The 17,659-nt window shown below is 40.3% G+C and overlaps 1 protein-coding gene across 1 annotated transcript in view; it reads left to right on the top strand.

Moving 5' to 3' along the window:
* Nucleotides 1-99: 99 nt before the first annotated feature.
* The window catches only part of TMEM131 (transmembrane protein 131), a 102,840-nt gene continuing 85,280 nt past the window's right edge, over nt 100-17,659 (top strand). The window contains exon 1 of the mRNA XM_040584794.1: nt 100-289. Within this exon, the coding sequence (XP_040440728.1) occupies nt 136-289 (154 nt within the window). The 5' untranslated portion in view covers nt 100-135. The remainder of the gene's footprint in view (nt 290-17,659) is intronic.

Genomic DNA, 17,659 nt, shown 5'->3' with positions numbered 1-17,659 from the left:
AGCGCGCGGCGGGGTGCCCGCCTCCCCCGGCCCGGCCCCGCCCCGCCCCTTCCCCCGCCCCTCCCCGAGGTCCTCCGCGCGCGCGCCGCGGCCCGGCCGGAGACACGGCGGACCCGCACCGGCTGCGGCAGCGCGATGACGGCGCGGCGGGAGGCGGCGGCGCCCGGCTGCCCCGGCTGCCCCGGCTGCCCGTTCCCTCGCGCCGGCAGCTGGGCAGCCGCCTGGCGGGGCGCGGCGCTGCGCCTGGCGCTGGCGGTGCTCCTCCACACGGCCCGGGCCGAGAAGGAAGGTGAGACCCAGGTTTCCCGTCCCTTCGCCTCCTTCACCCCCTCCGGCGGTGGCTGCGGGGCTGTTGGCGGTGGCGGCAGTGGCGGCAGGGGGGGGGGGGGTGCCGCGGACGCGGCGGGTGTGTGCGGGCGGGCGGCCGGTGAGGCGCCCGGCCTCGTCGCCCCTTCCCTCTCGGCGGGGCCGCCGGGTCCCGCTGCCCGCCGTACGGCTGCCGCGGGGGAGCCGCGGGCGCTGCCCCCCCATCGCCCCGCTGCCGGCGTGTGTGTGTGTGTGGTGGCGGGGGGCAGCCGCCGGCCTGCGGGCGAACTTGGTGGGGCCTCTCCTCCCTGACAGCGGCGGGGATGGACCGGGGCTGCCCTTTAAAAAGGAGAGAGGGGAAGGCGGTGGGGGAGCGTTCTGGCGTGGAGCTGGTTTCCCGGCGGCAGGCTTCCAGCGGGGGAGCGAGCCAAGCCAAACAGCCGGGCAGACCTGCCTGGGGACGGGCAGCGCGGCGCGCTGGGCTGTGACAGCGAGACCCCCGGCCGCCCCCAACCTCTGACAGGTGCCGGACGCCTTCCGAGGCCCACGGTCTCTTCTCCAAACTTAAACAAAGTCAAACGGGGGAGTTTTTAACTTGTAGCGTCTTTGATTTTTGGCACGTTGTCTTTTCATTGTGGTTTAACAAGGAAAAAAAAAAAGCCCCGAGCGAAACACCTCAGCGTATTCTGTAGTATTGCTGAGAACGGCTTTCAAGCATTTCCAGGGTGCAGACTCGTGGTCTGCTTAAAAGCGGGTCTGTGTGGCGGTGTTAACAGGCAGCAGATAAATGTAATGTGGTACAGAAGTAGGTGAAACGGATTTACTTTGGCTGACATGAGAATTTACCTTTCAAGCAAGTTGCTGTACTGGAAGGAGATTGAAATGTGTCAGGCCAGATGAGGTCCAAGAGGATGAAACAGTGAGAATAATAAAAAAAAAAGAGTAAGAAGGGTGTGGAATAGTTTAGTGAGGAGGCTGCAGTTCTGTCTCTAGACCAGACTTGAGGGAAGAAATGCATGCTAGTAATGCAGGTATCAGAATAAATTTAGATATGCCTTTCATTTTCTAATGAAGGGCTCAATTTGAGTAATTTCCAAATAACTTGTTTTTACAAATAAGGTGATGTTGATATTAAGGTGATTATAAAAAACCCCACAGTTTTGTGTCGCAGCTTACTCTTGCTCCCTTGGCTTTTTCTTCAGAGAATTTAACGTTTAGAAAGCATCGTGAAGAAAGATACATATTTAAAGTCTGACAGTTCGTCTTGTAGTGTCTTGAGGTACTAGAAGAGTTCCAATGCTTCAGAAATACCTATTTTTAACTCTGATTTTGGTTGTATTCCTTTAAAGGTGATAGCTTTTATGAGTTGATAAGCTCCATCAGTGATGTTATAAAGGGATGGGTATGATGGAGTTGATTCGTGCCCTGAAAGTTGTGACAGCTGGGGCCATGGTTTGGCTTTGTTCATTTGGGAAGGAGATACTGGGGGTTTTTTCTGTGGACTTCCTTGGCATTCCTAGATAAACAAAGGCAGGTTTTAGATTCAGAGTTTGAACGGATGTGATTGAAGTCCTTCAAGAAAATGGAATAGTTTGTACTGATACCATTTCCTTCTATTGATATAGTCTATTACTTAAAACCTATCCCAGCAACATTTCTGTCATTTTCAAAGAGCGAACTTGATTCTCATACAGAATACAGATTTTTTTTCTGTCTTTTCTGATTTCTGACACTCATTTTTCTTCCCAAGTTTCCTGCTACTTGAGTGTAGTCTGAGTGGTACATTTAAGCTCATTAATAAATCTTGGTTTAGTGTTTTGGCTTTTTGGTGTTCTGCGGTTGCTGTTGCTGGGTTTTTTAAATTCATGTTTTATCGTTGTCTTAGAAGAATTCTAGATGATCTGCATTTGTGGTTCACATGTTGGAAAGTGTTGTCTTGGAGTCTTCCTTTTTCTGGGTGCAATGCCTCTCTATACCCTGCATAAAAGAACAATGGAGTTTTAAAGCAAGACAAAGTTGAAAGTGACTTGGGAGATCCAGTCCCACTGATCTGAAACAACAATCTGAGTGCCAGTCTGCAAGGGACAGTAACTGAGTATAGAAGAGCAAGGACCAGCTTCGACAGTGGGCCTTTCAACCAAGGTCTAAATGAAAACTGAGATCAAAATGAAACAGTACTTCATAAGAAAGGAGGGGATAGTGTTTCAGGCTGTGTCCTTCAGCGCCTTAGCCTCTACCAGGTTATGTCAAGTTAAACATAGTAAGACACAGTTCAGAAAAAATAATCTGGAAGTAAGGAAATAGCTAGGAATAGCCTTTCCATCTCCCAAATGTGGACATATGTGTTTCATTACAGCTGCAGGAAGGAAGCTGTGGAGAGGGATTAGAATTGAGGTTGTGCATTCTTTTTCCTGTACTATTTCTACAGCGATGGGTCAAAGGTGACTGTAGTGCAGCATATATTCCTGAGAAATTGCTGGACGCAGAAAAAAATTGATAGCAGGTGCTCAGGTGAGTGATGGGAGTGAGAGAAGAATAGAACAGAGTATCGCAAAAGAAAGTAAAAAATTGAAGGTGGAGGACACTACTTTCCTCTTCCCTTGCATGTACATGAGGAGAAACTGGGGGAAAGATGGAACTGATGCACAAAAGAGTGTGCTGGCTTCATGCTTCTACAGAGAAGGAGCAGTAAGCAGTTCTTTATGGAGCTGTCATGAGCAGGAAGATTATTGATGCTGCAGTATTCCAGATTGACATGACTGCTTCTAGTCCCCAAACTTAGTTAAAGAGTTTGAGGGTAAAATTGTAAGCTAAACAGCTTTGCTGCCATTTGTCTAACAGCAAAAAGGAAAACTGAAATCCTTTGTGTATACGAGTTGTAAATCAAGCTCCTGGGGAACAGTGATATTGCTGTATACTTTCTCTGTGCTAGAGAAGTAAAACTTGTGGAAACTATCTGGTATGTGAACAAATATGAAAGTAGATAAAACTGCATGTGGACCAGCCAAAACCCCTTCTATTTCAAACATCAATTTCAGACTAAACACTGATGTGTGACTTTTTTGGGGGTTGGGTTGGGTTTGGTTTTTAATGTTGTTTCATTTGTTTTGTTTTGTCTAGCTGGGTCCTCATTGCCCATGTGTTGCTGAAGAATGAGTAAGACTGAGAAGGTTGTAAATTTTTTTGTTTGTTTCTTTCACTTAGGATGTGAACCCATGGCAAAAGAATAACATGGCAGGAAAAAAAATTCTGCATCCTTGCCATTTAGGAGGGGCAAGAATAAATTAAGAGTTTCTTTTGCAAATGCATATGATTTTCAGGCTTTTTGTAGGCTCATCCTTTCCTAGCGTAATTATGTTCTGTGTTGCCACGTGGATTGAGGACTTTCAGTTTATATTTGAGTGTTTTTGTTTTGGTTTGGTTTTTATTTGCTTTGGGGTTTGTTTTTATTTTTTAGTTGTTGGGGCTTTTGGGAGAGGGCACAACAGCCATCTGGGTTTCAGTTGAAGGAAGCCATAGTAATGCCGTGATCGCAGTGGTCAGCGAAATGTTTTGAAGACAAATGTCCAATATCGCTATGCTTTTTTACATGAGAACTGGTTTTTGTTTCTTCCTTTATTTATATTCATTTATGTTTATTTTTATTTTAAAAATCTTTATTTCTTACTACAGTGATTTATTTTTTTTAGTAACTTTTTATTTGGCCAGCTGGCTGAGAGCCTGCACTTCTGATAGTGCTTTTGCCTACCCACATGCTCACAAGATTGGTGCAATTAGAACAGGGTTGATGTTTCAGCTAGGTTTATTCCCCAACTATAACTTCTGAAGTTGTATTTTAGTGCTGGATCTGGGAAAAATTTCTATTTAAACATCTAAAATCTGAGGTCGTGGAAGACTTGAAGGGAGATGGTGTCATTAGAACAGTGCGCTGGGATGCTGGAGTCCTGGTTCCATTTTTATCATTTTGTCTAATTTCAGGCAAGTAGCTTTTCTTTTTTGCTTTATAACATTATCTAAAATGGCAATCGAGGATACTCTATATGAATGTTGGAAGTAAACTAATGTTGGAAGGTGATGTGCGAGAAAGCTTATATGTTTAAAATAATGTGATAAAACCCCCTCTTCACATATACTGCCTGTTTGTCATATCCTGCTGTCAGAACTAATATATAGCATGCTACTGTTTATTTTAATGCTAATGTTTTGACCCTGACATAAATCAAAATGTGATCCAGAAAGTATGACCTCAAACTGAAAACACTCTAGCAGCTGAAGCAGCACATCAGAATCATGAACAGTGTGAGGGAAAAACAGTGAATAAAAATTGACTGTGCTATCTAAGTATGGGAGAGCTGATGAGGTTTGCACTATGTCTTTGTTTTCATGAATGATAAGTATTAACCATGTGTCTCATGCTTGTCTGCAAAATCTTTGGGCTAAATTAAATATAACAAAACATTGCAATGGACAGGAACTGGAGACCCCATGTTCTTCACGACTTTCTGTGTAATCACAAAATGGTTGCTATTCCCTCCTCTGCATCCCTTTCTCCCTCACCAGTGCCCAGTTACATGGCATGTGTGAGGCACGCTGAGGTACTCTCACCTGCAGAGGTCAGTTGAAGGATAGCATGCTGCAGTTCAGGGCCGTGGATTGTAAACTCTTGAGGGAACTTGCTATGTATTTGTATAGTGCCTAACATGATGAAGCCCCTCCAAAGTTTGCAGAAGTCTGGAGGTGCTGCTTTATTTAAAGCTTTCAGCTGTGATTTTTGGGATCGTTGTGGTTTAACCCCAGCCAGCAACGGTACCACACAGCCACTCGCTCACTGCCCCTACCTTGGTGGGATGGGGAGGAGTATCAGAAAAAGGTAAAACCTGTGGGTTGAGGTAGGAACAGTGTAATAATTGAAATAAAGTAAAAATAATAATAGCAACAATAATAATTGTAATGAAGAGGAGAGGGAAAGAGGGGAATAAAGTCCAAGAGGGCAAAAAACCCTCCAACAACCCAAAAACCCAGGTGATGCACAACACAGTTGCTCACCACCCACTGACCGAGGCCCAGCCAGTCCCCGAGCAGTGACCAGCAGGCCCCAGCCAACTCGCCTCAGTTTATATACTGAGTGTGATGTTCTGTGGTATGGAATATCCCTTTGGCTCATTCAGGTTAGCTGTCCCAGCTGTGTCCCCTCCCAGCTTCTTGTGCCCCTCCTCCCTGCAGACCATGGGAAACTTGAAAAGTCCTTGATTTAGAGTGAGCATTACTTAGTGACAACTAAAACATCAGTGTGTTATCAACATTACTCTCATACTAAATCCAAAACACAGCGCTGTACCAGCTACTGAGAAGAAAATTAACTCTATCCCAGCCAAAACCAGGACAGGAATTGATTGCCAGTACTGCAACATGGGTTACTTTGAGTCATTTGGATACATTTCTGCATGTTAAAATTTTAGGTGTTTGCAGTAAAGCTTGGACGTTTGCTGTGTGTCACTTTATTTCAAAACCTACCCGGTTTTGCTGTGCTTAAAATGAGACATGTTATGATTCCATGGTGTGATTTACTAAGTTTGTAAGTATAAAGAATCTTTCAAACTGTAAATTTAGTAAATCACCTGGGAGTCTTAACAGTGAATGGTGGATGTTGTGGTTCATGCATAACCAGCAGCGTAAGTTCTGTGACTGAAGTGCAGGCTAGAACCAGTTTGGTTTGTTCCTGTGTATGTGGGTTTGGCAAGAATAAAAGTCAATAAAGATCCATTTTATTTCTCTTGCTAGTGACTGCTATCCAATGTGGTGCTTCTGACTTTGTCAGTCTACAGCATGAACTCACCTGGATGTAACAGGAGCTGTGAGAAGGTGTCTTTTTTTTTTTTTTTTTTTCCCTCCCCCCCCCCCCCCCCCCCTCCTTTCTAAAAGACAGCATTTGAAATAAATCTGCACTCTTCATGGTAGTAAGTGGGGGTGCTCGAATCCAGGCTGGGTAACACCTTGAGCAGCCTGCTCTGACTGGCTCCCGCTCTGAGCTGGCGGCTGGGCTGGAGGCCTCTGGGATCGCTTCCAGCTTGCGTTATCCTGTACTTCCAAAAGGTGAGCGCACCGGGTGCTTATTACAGAAGCAACTGATTCAGTCCATTTGCTTGTGGTAGTTGCCAAATTTGAGCTTAAACTACAGTTATTTTAAAAATCCTTTCTGGTTTTTTCTAAAAAATTGTGTTAGTATTTCAGCATTTTTGATTATTAATACCAAGACAGAGGATGCAGAATTTCTTCTTGCATAGGAATAATATCAGTGCATTGCTGGAATAGCCTTTATTTTTGTGATTTACTTGTTTGGCATTAGTAACCTAGCTTGTTAATTTGGAAGTAGGAACATAGTTCAACTTAGTTTGCCTGTTGTCACTCACTTTTCTTATATGGAGGAATTGTTAACAGTCAAGATAACAAGGCAGTAATTCTGCTCGCCACCAGCTTCCCTTTTTCAGTTTCCTAAAGCTTGTAAATTGAAAATGTAGGTGCCTGATTTAGGAAATCAAAGGAACCAATGACCATGAGAGTTAAAGGGGAGGTATTTATCTTTCTAGTCATAAATACAGGCAAAGAATAATTCTGTGCCAGATATGGGTTTGTTAGAAGCAGCTGGTAAAATTTTAACATGTGATGCAGGAATGTTGGGTATTTCTGTTTTCTGAACTGTTTACACAGAATAATTAGTGATTTACTGACTGTAGTGAGGATGTGATGCAGCATCTGCATTTAATGCTTTTAAAATCTGTTTTTAACATTTTCTGGTAAGCAGGCCTTGGATAACTTGTGCTCTGGAATATTAAAGGGACTAAACCAGGACTGTGCGCATTTGCGTTCTCTTTTTTAAAAACCTTGGATGTAATGGCGAAATAGCAAAGAGCTGAAGGATTGCAATGTAATTCCACTCTCTGGAAAGGAAAAAAAATAGTTTTACAGTACTTTGAGATTTCCCTGCTACACTTCCCAGATCTATCTTCTCACTGAGACTATCATAGAGGCATTTTTAATACCTCTCCTACTGCCTGGCATACATAGCAGTAGAGAACCATCTGAGAATTACTGGAGTTTTACTGGAGTTATTGAACTGGTTTTAAGGATACCAAATTACCAAATAAATTGTAATGGAAGGAGGTGTACAGGAAATGAAACTATGTACCTAACAGCTCCTTCTGTCTACCTACTGTATAAAGTTACAAAATGTTATTTAATAGAACTGTTTAGCTGACTCAGTACAACATGCTTAGGTTTCTAAAGTTACTTGATCATTTTATGCATTGACTAATCTTCATAAAGCAATCTGTTTTAATGATGACAAGGCTTATCTGAGGTTTTTTTCAGTTGAACATAGATCTATGTTGGACTGTAAAGATCTGGTATAATAGAATGTGCACATTAAGTTAACATTAAGACTTTAAAAAGTTACTTAAACTTAAAAAAAAATAACTTTTTTTTGAAGTTATTTAAGTCAGGACATACAGCTAGTAGTGGTGTTGAACAGATTAAATCACCATTTGAGGGAGTGATGATAGCATAGGAGACAAAGTTGTAGATGAGCATGGTACTGGTTTAAGTAATTTGAAACACTAAACCTCTTAAGTACCCACTGTTCACCAACTTGACATTTTAGATCCATAGATCTGAAGTAAAATGGGATCCTTGTAGAAGAGGGTGGTAGTGGGAAAAAAAAAAAGACTGAGAATCTGTCAAAGAGGAGATTTCTAAAGAGGGAATTTTAACTTTTGAAAACGGAAAGCTTTCTCATTTTCTTATAGGTACTCTGTTGGAAACATCTCAAAGTAGTTTCCTCAGTGTGAAATTGGATGGCTTCAGCATAACTTGGTATGACTGGCTTATGAATGTTCTTTATTTTTGTGATAAGGTGCAGATAAGGTCCAGATAATGCCTGGCTTAGATTGAGAATGGTGGAAGATACTGATAGTGAGATAGAGTATGAGAAATCAGCTATTTTTCATGACATCTGCTTCCACTGGGGGATTTTTGGGTCCCCCATATGAGTTGTTGATATAGTATGTTAAGTGAATTTAAAACCTGGTTATCTGAAGCTTGTAAATAAATATGAAATCATCTAGCAATACAGAAAAGTTCTTAATGAATCAGTTATTTGCACCGGAATACTGTACAAATATTGGTGGGTGGAATTTGTAGATAATGATAAAAACTATCCAGGCAACTAGATAAACTCCTAGGGTGTTAGGGTTTGGTTTATTCCCAGCAGTGGGTTCATACTGTACTTTGGAGGGTGGTTACAAGGGGTTCTTCCTGGCTCTATTCTGGGACCTGTCCTGCTTAGTATCTTTGTTGTATCATATCTGGGGAGCAGTTGGTATGCTCAAGGGCAGGGCTGTGTTTCAGAGTTCTAAACAGGACAGAGCAATGAACTGACAGGACCTCCGTGAAATGTAAAAAAGGACAAAGCCCTTCATATGGTACAGAAGAAATACTTGCAGGGGATATAAGTTGGAAATGCTATAAATGAGTCAGCAATGTGCCTTGGCAGCATACAGGAGTGTAGCCATGAGACTGAACAAAGTGATTATTCCTGTTTACTCAGCACTTAGTAGACCACACCTAAACCACGGCATCCAGTTCTGCTGTCCCACTGGAAGGCTGCAAAGATGGTCGGTGGATGCATGACCTAACGAAAAGAGGCTAAGGAACCCAAAGCTGTGTGGAGATGAGGCTTTGGAGGGACCTCGTGGCAGCCTGCTGGTATCAAAGTAGATTTTATGAAGGAAATTGAACTAGACTCCTCACGGAGATGCATGGCAGGAGCCTGAGAGACAATTATCATAATATTAAACAGGGAAAGTTTGTTTTGGTCTGTGATGATCTGAGTAAGAAAGGCACTCGTACTCTGTGAAATATCATTGAAAGTGCTATTTATTAGAGCTAACATTACAAAGAGAATAATATAGATGATCTTGCATCTTGAGTTGCGCAGCATCAAAAAGGCCTCCTGTCCTTGTGCAGCATACTGTGCAGACCCCGTGCATAGAAAGGGTTACCCCATGTTGGTCCTTCAACCCATTTTGGATTTTCTTGCAAGAAAGCAACTCTATTCCTAAGTTCTGTTGTCAAGCAGAAAGGATGCTTGGATGAGAACTTCTGGCTGGCTTTTAGATAAAAGCAAGGCCACCCAGGTGGCATAATTGCCGGTACCAAGTGGAGCTGCCCTGCAGGCTCCTCTGTTAGAGTGAGCTGGCTGAGCTCATCCTGCAGCCCAGTACAGGCCTGAAAGCCAGCCTGTACATGCAGCACAGCAGAGACACGGGTCTGCTCAGGTTAGCTCTTGCATAGATCATCCTCAAAGGATTACGGTCTTTTGGTCAGGATTGCTACAATATTCTAGCTGGAGATAATGAGACCATATTTCACCGTGGGGACAGTCAGGGACTGAAGCAGATTCTCTAGAGGGGTTGTGAAATCTCTTGACTTTGGAGGTTTTCAAGGCCCAGCTAAACAAAAGCCTAAGTAACTTTGTCCCGGTTCAGTATTCACCGTGCTTCAGCAGAAGGTTGAGCTAGATGACATCTTCAGGTGCATTCCACACTAAATTGCTCTGTCTCTGTGTTTTGGGTCTCCCTCGTGATCTTTAAAGCTTGGTTGGATGTTGCAGTTTTGTTTGTCACAACTGACTGGAATAACCATAAGACGGGAGAATTCTGGGTTTCCACATAACTCCATGGTGAAATCAGTGCTGCGGTTGTAGTAATTTAGATACAGTTTAGGTAGAAGTGGAGTTGTAACGGGATCCAGGAAGTTTTGCCTGTCGCTGCAGCACTAAAGAAACATGGTCACAGAATAAAACGAAAAACCTTGTTGGCCATTCCTTGTTTCTGTAGTTCTGCATCACATAGGCTTTATTTGTCCCCTAGTTTTCGTTCTTTCTCTTGAAAAAATTATTTCAACAAGAATATTTGTATCCCATCTTTCATGCAAAGGATAATATAGCCATTAGTTTCCATCTTTGCTAGCTGCTGGTAATACGACAATAAATTGAATTGTGGTTGACATGTTAATATACAAGATGTATTAAAGTAATACTTAACAATCTGCACAACTCATATATCAGAGGGAATGTTGAGAGATCTGGATATTGAATGTTGCCAAGTTTGGCTGTTCCTTTCTTGCCACAGAGGATATAGAATACTTGGTCCTTACTGGAAACCATTTCCTTCTTCTATGTTTGCTTTGGTGTTCTGAATCTGTGTGTAACATCAGTCTGTGGAGCCAGCAATGAGCAGACTAGAGGTACCAGAAATGACCATTATCTAGTGAGACCTTGCCCCCAGCCACCTCCTACTTAATTCAGTGATAGAAAGCCCTGAGACTGCACTTGTCCTCTGAGTTGTTGCTCCTAAATATAAGAAGATAAGGAGGGTGTGTGTGTGTGTAACTTTTATATAGGTGCTTTCATATCATCATATAGCTTATCAGTTGCCTTTCTTGTAGCTTACCTAGGTCGTGATCTGCCCATATAGCTTTGGCTAAACTGTGTCTTCCAAAATAATGAAAAGATGAATGAATTCCTTGGTTTTAGGGAAACCTGGTTATATCTGATGCTGGAGGAGAGATCATTGTCATTGACAGAGACTGAATCTTCACAGGTGAAGTTACTCTGCCAGTGAGTACTACTGAATATCATTATTTGATAGAGGAAAGACTGGAACAAGCCTCCAGTTCATCTGGGAAAATTTGGTCAGAGCACCAGTACTTGATGAGTCCTATGAATTTTTCCTTTGATTAAATTGAATTTCTCTAGGGAAAAAGACATTAGAGTAAGGAACTCAGAAATTGAATAATAATCATAAAAAATATTTAGCATTATGTAACTGTCCTTTAAAAGTACCTGTGTTGGAAAAAGAATTCCTAATGCTGAAGGGCCATTTGATTTATCAAAGGTGTGCATATTTAGGCTGAGACTTGTTGCTGGGCATGTTGAAGTAGAAATGAGAGGATATTTGTGAGTGAAGACTCTTTTAGTTAAGGGGCAACTTAGTGATGTCGGGTGGTTGCAATCTTTAAAGTAGAATTAGGTGTCTCTCCAAAACATATTTTGTAACTAAGCCTAAGGGTTTGGGATTATTGGGTGAAACTGTGATCTGTGTTGTGCAGGGTGTCAACCCAGGTCATCACAGCAGTTTCTGAAAGAGTCTGGCCAGAAGAGATTGTTTATTTACTTCTGAGGTAACTGCTTCCAAGGTATTTTGGGTAGCTGAACTGAATTTCTGCAGTTATAAACATACTGAAGCTTTTCATTTCCGAATACCTACATGTACCTTTAATTTCTTATTAATGTTTTTGGATTTTTTTCCCTAAAAATGGAATTCACCTGTTTTGTTTCATTCTTCTTGCCCTATATTTTATCTCCTTTCAAAACTTGCTGCAGTTGTCTTCCTGTTCTGTGGGGTTTTTTGAAAACCCTGAAAATCCCATCCTTCTTCCTCATTTCTACAGTGTAGAGAACAATTCTTGTGCTCTGTGTAGGTTTATTAAGGCCATTAATTGGCCTGGATATGTCTTTGAAGTAGTTCTTTGCACTGTGTTGGCACAACTCATTTTTTTGAGTAACTGGGTTTTGTGGGTCTGTTCAGTGGCTAATTTCATATGAGTGCAAGTTTGGAAGGCCGATGTTAACATAATAGTTACAATTATTGTCAGTTAATGCATTGTTCTCCTGAGGCTGCAGAATCTATGAACTGTCATTTCTTGTAAACTACATATTAAATGTTTCTATATGCTGAAAAGGTTAGAATTCCAGTAAGTCCGTGTTATCCTTGCTCGTATCAACTTGCAGCGCTACACGGGTAGTAACACTTATTGCCACAATTAGAAGTTTCTGAGCTAAAATTTGAGAACTGAAGTGTCATGATGATCTAAGAATAGTTTAGAGGGGCTGCTGCTTTTCCCCTCTGTCCTTGCAGGACAGATTATCTTGGCTTTGAGGCTAGTTCCAATTAATTTTATGCCTGTACAAGCTCACTAACAACAAATAAACAGAACTGTAACCTAATCTAGCATATTGACACTTTAAAATATTTAAAATTGCCATCATTAGAAAGAATAAAAAGCCATAAATGGTATGGCCCAAAGCCAGAAAAAAAGGATGCTATTTGCAGATATTGCATTTCTCTTTAACTTTCTTTTAAAATTTTCCCTCTATTTGATTTATGAGAAGATTTCACAACTGTCAGAAGTGTTGCTTTCTGTGGCTTAAAAATAATGTATGCTAAAGTCTTTCTCCAGATGAATTATTTCTCCTTTCTCTCTCTCTCTCTTTTAATTTATTTAAAAACATGTATTCTCATTCATACCTCCTATGAAATCTTCAGGAAAAAAACAGGATTAGATACTATTTTCTTGGAAGCATTTTGGAGCCAGCAATTATATGTCTTTGGAGGAATAAATGAAATTATTAAAATGTTTTAAAATAAAGCAGCAACTTAAGGCAAATGTTTTTAAAAGTGTTTTAAAGCATCTAGCAACTTTTAACATAGTATTTGGCTTAAAAAAAATTTTAAGTGAAGTTTTATGATATTTATTGCTACCATCTGGAATAGATGGTTTTGGTCAATGGCTCTAGCTCAAGTGGATGAAGATGCAGATTTCTATAAGGTGGAAATACAGACTAAGTACAGAATAGGCACCTGAGAATAAAGGTATTTGAATAAATGATTCTCTTTTCTATCCATCTCAATCTGAAGTAATTTTCTTAGAAAAAAATGAATAAAAGGAAACTGCTAGGTGTAGTATGTGTTACCTTCAGTGAGCTTTTTTTTGTTTCTAGGTATGTTTCTGTAGTTTCATTGCAAGGATATATCTATTACACAACCCGTCCGATCAGTGCAAACTCCATAAAAGGAACCTTCCAGCAGTTGCACCATTTTCTGAAGTGTGAAACTAATGGCATGAGGCAAATGTGTGTGTGAATGGCAGCTTCAGGATGGAGACCTGCTTTCTTCCTTTCTCAAACTCAGTGGTAGCTTCGGTGTCTGGGGACTGTGTTCTCAATCAGGATCATGCTGTCACTTTCTGTTTTGTGGCTGGGTTTAAAAACTGAATTCCTAAAAATCCACATCAACCTTAGCTAAGGGGAAAAGAGATGAGTGGATGAATGCAGTGTGACAGCTCTCCTGGCTAGGAAAGTGCCTTGCTGTGTAAATAAGCTTGTCTTGTATCTGAAGTCAGAAATGATACAGGAGTAAGCTAGTGAAAGAGGTATATGCAGACTTAGTTGGGTAACAGTGTATACACTCAAATTTACACTCAAATTTGTGCTGTTGTGTGCAGTAAAATATAAAATATTTGAAGACCTTCACCACCCACCCCACCCACCCACCCGCCACTGTGGAGCAGTGAGTTGTGCACTTTGGGTATTGCAGTTCAAAGTGATTTACTGTCTCTGTTAAGCTTGTATTAAGTTGGGCATAGGTTGGTGCATATGTATGGATTATGTAAAGTCATAAAATAATTTTTTACAATCAGTAGTACAAAATGAGGTTTTTAATGAAAATTCTATCTTTTTGTTATTTAGCTAATAGATTGCTTTTTCATTTCATATGATGACTAAAGTGCGTTGTCTAGGAATATTTCTATTTCAACTCTAATATGTAAACAGAAGATTAAAATTTGGCAAGCTGGCTTTTTCAGGAATGCTAATTAGGGGTTTTAATAAAAAAGATTTAATAATGTTTCTATGTAAAAATACTTCAAAATGAATGATTTTTGCATGTGATCTTTACTACTTTGTATGTCTTTACTGTCTTAGTTGTGATGGCTCTTCCTGAGGTCTGTTGGAAAAAATTACTAAATTTCCCTTTGTTATGGACAACTGGAAAAGAAACAAGTGAATTTGCTATGTAAGTGCAAGAGGATTTATGTGGAAAGGAAGCCTGTTGGCTGGTAATCCTTTCTTGGAGCCTCTTGCCTGAGATTGCCAGCTCATAGAATGACTTTTACATTTCCAGAGAACAGTCACCTGTTTGGACATAGGCAGACATTCAAGCTGATGGCTTTGCTGACTCTCCTCTCTTGGAAAATAGGCCTGTCTTTAAACAGCATTTATTGTGTTGAACACTGAACTGGGGTGTGTTTCTTGAGGCTCCCCAGACTTTTATATTCTTGAATACAATGATAATGGTTGCTTGCACTGTGGCATAATACTGGTTTTCTTTATCTGTGGGGTATTTAATTTTTTACAGTGTCATTTTCCTTTCATAAATGCTGTTATATCATTATATATCCACCTACCTCTATTTCACATGCTGCTTAGTTTTCCACTCTTCAGGATGGTTGAAACTGTGTGATTGCACATAAGCAGTTAATTGAGTCAAAGCTATAAAACCAACTTGTACAGTTTTAGTTGTGCTGTGTTTAACCAGTAGTGATACAAATGCTGTAATTACAATTGCATAGACAGAAGTGAATGACATTTAGCACATTGTAATTGGCTCGTGGTTATAGTTACCTAGAAGTGAACTTAGTTATTAAGTCAAAGCGTTAAAAACTGGACTTTAAAAAACTTAGTGTAAATTAGGAGAGATTTAAATACTCAATCTGGCCCTATTTTAGTAAGTTGGGGCACTATTTCCAGAATTTGGAGAGAATTGATAGACTAGCTGATATATATTGTATAAATATAGCTTATAAGAAAATTAGAAAATTGGTTTAGACGAGAGTTAAGGGAGAAAACAGTTCTTGCAAGTATGTGAGAGGATATGTAATGATTAACATAAAAATAAATTATTTTTATTAAAAAAAATCTGTTTAATTAAAAAAACTGTGTTATGGAGTAAGAACTAAGTAATATTTCAGAATAGTGTTTTTATAAGCATGTATGCCAGAATATGCATTCCTGTTGAAATGAAGAAATTGACAGTGCCGATATGAAAGAAAAATGTGCAAAGCCATCTTAAAAATTAGATCTCAGAGTAGGCCTTATAACCTGTAAACCATGGAGAATTTTTTTATAATTGTGCACCAAGAGTCTTGGCGTATTCAGTGGTCTCGCATTACATGCAAACTTAGTCCGTTATGTGTAATTCGAGCACCTCTAAAGACTGGTGTTGGCTAAAATGATTTTGATAGTAAGTTCTGGTTTATTTTAGAGACCTGTAGGATTTTAAATTTTTCTTCTTGTTATTTGTTGCTTTGTTCATCTGTACTTTTCTTATTTTAAGCTCAAATATAAAAGGCTTGGAACAGAGACAGTTAAAATAGGAATATATTTGAGCAAAACTTGGCTGCGAGCTATATAAACTTGTGAAAAGATGCTGCTTAAGCTTTGAGGAATTTAAGTGAATTCAATATCTGTTTAGGGCACTATTGTTTCCGTTTTTACTACTTTAGGTGTTTACCATCAAGTACTGTGATATTGGAAAGGGCAGGGGAAAGGATTTAGAAATCTACTGGTAATAATGACTGGATAGTGTTTTTTGCTATTCCAGAAAGCTGTGCTTTAGGGGGTTAGGGGTTATGGCTGTGGTGGTGGGTTTTGTATTGTTATTTTTTTAAAGAGTTTGGAAAAGCTTAGAAAATGCTCTCCTTAGAAAAAGGTGTTTTGGAGCCAGTGGAAAGACTTAGATTTATAAATTTTTCTGATACCTTTCATGTGCTTTTCATACAAAAGCTGACTTAATAAAAAAAGTTGCCTTTTAAAAGCTTGCAAATTGAAAACAAGCAGAAAATGAAACTTCTATTTTTATTGGGTTTAGTGGTGGGGTTTTTTTTATTTTTAGTGTTTGCTGTTGCTTGTATCACTTCTGTTAATAGTGACGTATTGTCTGAAAAGAGGAAACCAGGATATGCAAGCTAGAAGCTGGAAAAATTTGACCCTGAAATCACTTAATATCCAAGTAGTGAGACTGAAATTGTCACAGATTCTCATGAGTCTGATAAATTTGCATCTTGTGGGATCTTGGAAGGATAAAGGTTTTCTGCTGAGAGGGATTTGTGTATATCTCTTAGAAGAAAATACCTGCTCAGCATAGGTGAGGAGGAATGGAGACGGTGATTCTTCTGGCTTTGAAATCTATACATGTGAAGCTTAATCCTTTTCCTTCTTTGGGCTGTGAACATGCTAATAACATGTAAAGTTTGACTAATAACTATTCTAAGCAGTCTTCAGGGCTTCAATTGCCTGTAGGGTCAGGAAGAAATTATTTTCCTAAGGTGTAATTTGGCTTCTTGGCTGCTGATTTGTGCGGTGGCAGATCACGCTGGGACAGCTGAAATGCTTCGTACCCCAAATGTTATGTTGTGCCCCTCTCATAGCAGTTGCCAGTCGTGTGGCAGGGGTGACTGAAATGGCAGTCGGCAGGTCTTAATTTGCTGCAGTTTACTATTCCAGAGTATCAAAGTATTGGCTACAGTATTAGACTGATAGTAGAGCATGATGATATCAGCCCAGACTTTGGGAAGTTTTTCCAGAAGAAATTGTTAGGGACTTTGCAGAAACAGTCATCTTCCTCTGTAGCATGGGGAATGGTTCACCTAATAAAGCATGCCCAAGTGATCTCATACTTAATTGCTTGCAGAGTCTTTTGGCATTGTTAATAACCTATTCTCTATTGGTGACATACATATTTTGTGTAAAAGGATAGAGAAGACTATTTTTGGACTGGCACTGCAGAAGTTTATGAATTTACTTAGCTCAGGTAGTACAAGTGCTTCTAATTCTGGAGTGGGCAAATACCCAGAAGGAAGTGTGCTCTTCTTTGGGCACTGTGTGCATTTCACTTTGAAGAAGCCTTTGTCCTCTCTGTGGTCCATATTGGACAGTTTGAGAGCTGTTCTTACAGGGATTTGGGTGATTCTTTATGACTCATCAGTGGAGCTTTTTTAAAATGTAATAGGCTTTGCCTTATTTGAATGAGGTGACTCGTTTCTTCATCCTGAATTGAGAGTCTGAGAAGTCAGTTGCAAAAACAGGCTTTCAGCTCACAAAGGTGTAGGTATTTACTTGGAATTTCCTTGCTTTGATGAAATAATTGATAAAATAGAAGCAAAGACTTGAAAGTTAGTCTAAAACAAAGTGAAGAGTATAACCACAGAAACTTCATCACAGTCTCACTTGAGATGTGACTGCTGTGAAATGGCCAGCCGCCAAATTTTGCTGTGCATCAGACTTCACCTGGCACTAACTGTCATCTGCTCTCTAAAAACATTTCTTAAATGATGTAATGATGAATGGCACTTCTATTTAACAATGTCATCCACTCAGAATGTTCTGTGACATCTGTTGCTTTGTTCGTAAGTTGCCGCAAAGACGAAGTAACTGAAGAGTGGCTGAGAAAGTGTTTGG

Source organism: Falco naumanni, chromosome 2, assembly GCF_017639655.2.
Source record: "Falco naumanni isolate bFalNau1 chromosome 2, bFalNau1.pat, whole genome shotgun sequence".
Classification (NCBI taxonomy): Eukaryota; Metazoa; Chordata; class Aves; order Falconiformes; family Falconidae; genus Falco; species Falco naumanni.
The sequence above is the reverse complement of the archived record's forward strand: the minus strand, read 5'-3'. Positions and strand labels throughout refer to the sequence as shown.